Source organism: Pseudophryne corroboree, chromosome 11, assembly GCF_028390025.1.
Source record: "Pseudophryne corroboree isolate aPseCor3 chromosome 11, aPseCor3.hap2, whole genome shotgun sequence".
In the NCBI taxonomy this organism is placed as follows: domain Eukaryota; kingdom Metazoa; phylum Chordata; class Amphibia; order Anura; family Myobatrachidae; genus Pseudophryne; species Pseudophryne corroboree.
The window spans coordinates 310,940,809-310,946,808 of record NC_086454.1 but is presented as its reverse complement, the minus strand read 5'-3'; the positions used below and the strand labels follow the sequence as shown (position 1 = coordinate 310,946,808).

Sequence of the window (6,000 nt, the reverse complement as noted above, 5' to 3'; positions counted from 1 at the left end):
GGAGGAGTGGATAGTGGAGTGGGCTTAATATTTATCATTTTCTGGTGGGAGGGCAGCTTGCTTGACTGCAGATATCTCAAGTTCCTGAAAATAGATTTCTAAGCTTTAATGGAAATAAACACTAGAGAGTCCAGCCTTTCAGGAGGTACTGGGGACACCTTTCAGGAGGTACTGGGGACTTGGGGATCAGAGTTCAGGAGCCAGAGCAATCCACCAACAAATATAATACTGCATACCAGGCGTGTGGAGCTGGAGCAGGGACCAGCTGCTGGAAGGCTGATATCTCTGGTTCTGGTCATAGCAGAGACAAGCTGCCAGTATCCACTAAAAGGGGAGAGTCAGACCGAACCCGAGATATCTGGCTGGAAAGAGCAATTAACAGGCTTGGATGGGGACTACTGCTTTTAAGTCAGATATCTTTGGTTCCCCATGGCTAGATTTTCTAAAATCTGGTACCCCAGGAAAGAGGGGACCCTCTGTCTTCAAGGCACACTAACAGGGCAGGATTTAGTGATATCCAGACTTCAACACAGATGGTTATATCAAAATGACTGAGGTACTAATTAACTCACCTGTGCTCAAGCATGGATATCACTAAAACCTGGACTGTTAGTGTGCCTTGAGAACCGTGGTTGGGAGTGCCTGCTATAGAGATTCAATTTTCTCTTACGTCCTAGAGGATGCTGGGGACTCCAAAAGGACCATAGGGTATAGACGGGATCCGCAGGAGCTTGGGCACACTAAAAAAGACTTAAGACTAGGTGTGAATTGGCTCCTCCCTCTATGCCCCTCCTCCAGACCTCAGTTAGACTTTGTGCCCAGGAGTGACTGGATGCACACTAGGGGAGCTCTACTGAGTTTCTCTGGAAAATACTTTTTGTTAGGTTTTTTATTTTCAGGGAGACCTGCTGGCTACAGGCTCCCTGCAGCGTGGGAGTGAGGGGAGAGAAGCAGGACCTACTTCTGTGAGTTTCAAGGCTCTGCTTCTCGGATACTGGACACCATTAGCTCCAGAGGGTTCGATCACTTGGTGCGCCTAGCTGCTTGTTCCCGGAGCCACGCCGTCACCCCCTCACAGAAGACAGAAGTCGGGTGAGTATGAGAAGATCAGAAGACTTCAGGACGGCAGAAGACTCATAGGGACACTCATAGGGACTGTAAAGAGACATAGCTTCCATAACTCCTTAAACCTATGATCAAGCTTTGCACAAAAGGTCTTCTAACTGAGGGGGGAGAACAATAAGTTTTCAGAAATCTGATTCCCCCACTGTTCATTTCCTGACGCCGGCTCACACTAAACCTCCAGTCCCTGCGTCCTGCTGGAGACCTCTCTAGCTGCCTTTCCTACCTCCTGGGAGGTGAGCCGCCGGACTTTTCACTTGTACTGTCAGGGGCTGTTGGTGGAATCGGATATCCTTTTAAGGGAGACCACTCCTGACCTTGCACTGACAGAGCCCAGACTGACTGTTCAGATGCCGCAGGTGTGTGTGTTCAAAGGGTGTTGCCCTGTAGCTCCTGAGGGACAGGTGAAGGAGGAAGGTTCCCTGCTCTGTTCCTTTGCATTTGCGATGAGTGGGTTTGTCAGTTTCCAAGAAGGTGGTGCTGAACACAGAAGCCCCCAAACACATGGAATTTTAAAAGAGCCCAACCTCCAGCAGTGCACTCTATGCCCCCATTAGGATGAATGACAAAGTTATTTAATTATGCATGTGTAACTGCGCAAATTAGATGGATCTTCCCAGGAATAAGTGTTCCGCAGTCTCCTACACTGAGTAGTCTGTCAGGCCAGTGCCGAATGCTTCTTGTGCATCGGAGATGTCTCAGATATGTGCAGAAGGGCATTGGGCACCGGAGGTATCTCATGCGCAGAAGGGCATTGGGCAACGGAGGGGGTCTCAGATATGTGCAAGAGGGGTGTTGGGCACTGGAGGTATTCTCAGAACACCCCTTCTCCACAAATCAAAGATCTAGACTCCGCGTGTCCTTTGCAATATTTTTAAACACTTTTTAATTAACCATTATAGTTCTTGGTTTGTATTACAGGACGGGCTTTATAAAAGTCAGTGACTGCATGTAAGGACATGTCTGTACAGTATTTGCATGTAATAAACAGAATGGGGTAATGTCACAAAGGTGCTTTAGGTGTGGCATATGTATACACAGGTATCCTTCCTGTCCCCAGTTCCCTGACTCGCAGGAATCCCCCCCCCCCCCCAAGGTGGCGCAACATGGAGCAGTGAGACAGTAGCCCTACTAGCATGTAGTTGCTGTGTTAGCAGCATGCACACACACGCACTGTTACATGGCAAGGCAGCACAAGATGTAACACAAAGGCAGAAAAGTGGCACTTACTGACGGATGTTAGGAAGAAGCTCAGACTATGGTGGAAGGACTGAGGGAAATGTGACGTGGGTTCTGGGGAGAGATGCAGTCATTAGTAAGAGGTTAGGATTTAGCACCTGCAATAAAAAGCATCCAATCAGGAGATGTTCACAGTCGCTGGGGCGTGAGGGCTGGTCGCACAGAGTCACAGCCACCTGGGCGTGAGGGCTGGTCGCACAGAGTCACAGCCGCCTGGGCGTGAGGGCTGGTCGCACAGAGTCACAGCCGCCGGGGCGTGAGGGCTGGTCGCACAGAGTCACAGCCGCCGGGGACCGTGAGCGCTGGTCGCAGAGTTACAGCCGCGGGGACCGTGAGTGCTGTTCGCACAGAGTCACAGCCGCCGGGGACTTGTGCACTGGTGCACAGAGTCACAACCGCCGGGGACTTGTGCACTGGTGCGGAGAGTCACAGCCGCCGGGGACTTGAGCGCTGGTCGCACAGAGTCACAGCCGCCGGGGACTTGAGCGCTGGTGCACAGAGTCACAGCCGCCGGGGACTTGAGCACTGGTGCACAGAGTCACAGCCGCCGGGGACGTGAGCGCTGGTGCACAGAGTCACAGCCGCCAGGGGAGTGAGTGATGGTCGCACAGAGTCACAGCCATCGGGGACGTGAGCGATAGTCGCACAGAGTCACACCCGCCGGGGACGTGAGCGCTGATCGCAGAGTCACAGCCGCCGTGAGCGCTGATCGCACAGAGTCACAGCCGCCAGGGGAGTGAGCGCTGATCGCACAGAGTCACAGCCAACACCTCAAGAAAATATTTCAACTTGTCAAAAGGAAAAACAAAAAAGTCTAATTTTCATTGCTCTTTCTGTAAATTCAGAACGTACAAAGATAATTAGTGTATATTAATTAGAGATGAGCGGGTTCGGTTCCTCGGAATCCGAACCCGCCCGAACTTCACCTTTTTTTTACACGGGTCCGAGCGACTCGGATCCTCCCGCCTTGCTCGGTTAACCAGAGCGCGCCCGAACGTCATCATCCCGCAGTCGGGTTCTCGCGAGACTCGGATTCTATATAAGGAGCCGCGCGTCGCCGCCATTTTCACACGTGCATTAAGATTGATAGGGAGAGGACGTGGCTGGCGTCCTCTCCGTTTATATAGTTAGTAGTTAGTTGATCTGATTGCTACTGCTTAGCTTATTGTGGGGAGGATTGGGGAGCAGCTGTTAGGAGGAGTACAGACAGTGCAGAGTTTTGCTAGTTTTTTTTTATCCGTTCTCTGCCTGAAAAAAACGCTCCATACCATATCTGTGCTCAGCCTCAGTGTGCTGCATGATATATCTATGTATATCTGACTGTGCTGAGTGCTCACTGCTCACACAGCTTAATTGTGGGGGAGACTGGGGAGCAGTTATAGCAGGAGTACAGTGCACACTTTTGCTGCCAGTGACCACCAGTATATTGTCTGCCTGAAAAAGTTAAACACTCCTGTGGTGTTTTTTTTTTTATTCTATAAACGCATTCTGCTGACAGTGTCCAGCAGGTCCGTCATTCATTATATTATATAAATATTTACCTACTGTAGTGTTATATTTTTTTTTTCATCTCTATCATCTTTATCATCTCTATATCAGCAGACGCAGTACGGTAGTCCACGTCTGTAGCTAGTGCTACCTCTGTGTCGTGACTACTAGTGCTCGGCCAATATTGTAAATAATATACCTCTACCTGTGTGGTGTTTTCTTTTTTCTATCTTCATTCATACTAGTCTAGTACTAGTTAGTTTAGCAGTCTGCTGACAGTGTCCAGCAGGTCCGTCATTATATTATATACTACAGTAGTGATATATATATATTTTTTATTTCATTATCATCTCTATACTAGCAGACACAGTACGGTAGTCCACGGCTGTAGATACCTCTGTGTCGTCAGTGCTCGTCCATAATTGTATACCTACCTGTGGTGGGGTTTTTTTTTCTATCTTCTTCATACTAGTAGTTTAGCAGTCTGCTGACAGTGTCCACCAGGTCCGTCATTATATTATATACCTACAGTAGTAATATATTTATTATATTATCTATACTAGCAGACGCAGTACGGTAGGCCATGGCTGTAGCTACCTCTGTGTCGTCAGTGCTTGTCCATAATTGTATACCTACCTGTGGTGGGGTTTTTTTTTCTATCTTCTTCATACTAGTAGTTTAGCAGTCTGCTGACAGTGTCCACCAGGTCCGTCATTATATTATATACCTACAGTAGTAATATATTTATTATATTATCTATACTAGCAGACGCAGTACGGTAGGCCACGGCTGTACCTACCTCTGTCGTCACTCGTCCATAATTGTATACCTACCTGTGGTGGGGTTTTTTTTCTATCTTCTTCATACTAGTAGTTTAGCAGTCTGCTGACAGTGTCCACCAGGTCCGTCATTATATTATATACCTACAGTAGTAATATATTTAGTATATTATCTATACTAGCAGACGCAGTACGGTAGTCCACGGCTGTAGCTACCTCTGTGTCGTCAGTGCTCGTCCATAATTGTATACCTACCTGTGGTGGTTTTTTTTTTCTATCTTCTTCATACTAGTAGTTTAGCAGTCTGCTGACAGTGTCCACCAGGTCCGTCATTATATTATATACCTACAGTAGTAATATATTTATTATATTATCTATACTAGCAGATGCAGTACGGTAGGCCACGGCTGTACCTACCTCTGTGTCGTCACTCCTCCATAATTGTATACCTACCTGTGGTGGGGGTTTTTTTCTATCTTCTTCATACTAGTAGTTTAGCAGTCTGCTGACAGTGTCCACCAGGTCCGTCATTATATTATATACCTACAGTAGTAATATATTTATTATATTATCTATACTAGCAGACGCAGTACGGTAGGCCACGGCTGTACCTACCTCTGTGTCGTCACTCGTCCATAATTGTATACCTACCTGTGGTGGGTTTTTTTTTTCTATCTTCTTCATACTAGTAGTTTAGCAGTCTGCTGACAGTGTCCACCAGGTCCGTCATTATATTATATATACCTACAGTAGTTATATACATATTTTTTTTATATCATTAATTATCATCTCTATACTAGCAGACGCAGTACGGTAGTCCACGGCTGTAGCTACCTCTGTGTCGTCAGTCACTCGTCATCCATAAGTATACTGGTATCCATCCATCTCCATTGTTTACCTGAGGTGCCTTTTAGTTGTGCCTATTAAAATATGGAGAACAACAATGTTGAAGTTCCAAAAATAGGGAAAGATCAAGATCCACTTCCACCTCGTGCTGAAGCTGCTGCCACTAGTCATGGCCGAGACGATGAAATTCCATCAACGTCGTCTGCCAAGGCCGATGCCCAATGTCATAGTACAGAGCATGTAAAATCCAAAACACAAAAGATCAGTAAAAAAAGGACTAAAAATCTAAATTAAAATCGTCAGAGGAGAAGCGTAAACTTGCCAATATGCCATTTACCACACGAAGTGGCAAGGAACGGCTGAGGCCCTGGCCTATGTTCATGGCTAGTGGTTCAGCTTCACATGAGGATGGAAGCACTCAGCCTCTCGCTAGAAAAATGAAAAGACTTAAGCTGGCAAAAGCACAGCAAAGAACTGTGCGTTCTTCGAAATCACAAATCCACAAGGAGAGTCCAATTGTGTCGTT

The 6,000-nt window shown here is 47.0% G+C and overlaps 1 protein-coding gene across 1 annotated transcript in view; it reads right to left on the bottom strand.

Moving 5' to 3' along the window:
• Positions 1 to 2,355: 2,355 nt before the first annotated feature.
• Positions 2,356 to 6,000, bottom strand: part of LOC134969571 (puratrophin-1-like) — a 43,316-nt gene continuing 39,671 nt past the window's right edge. The window contains exon 9 of the mRNA XM_063945608.1: positions 2,356 to 2,415. Within this exon, the coding sequence (XP_063801678.1) occupies positions 2,374 to 2,415 (42 nt within the window). The 3' untranslated portion in view covers positions 2,356 to 2,373. The remainder of the gene's footprint in view (positions 2,416 to 6,000) is intronic.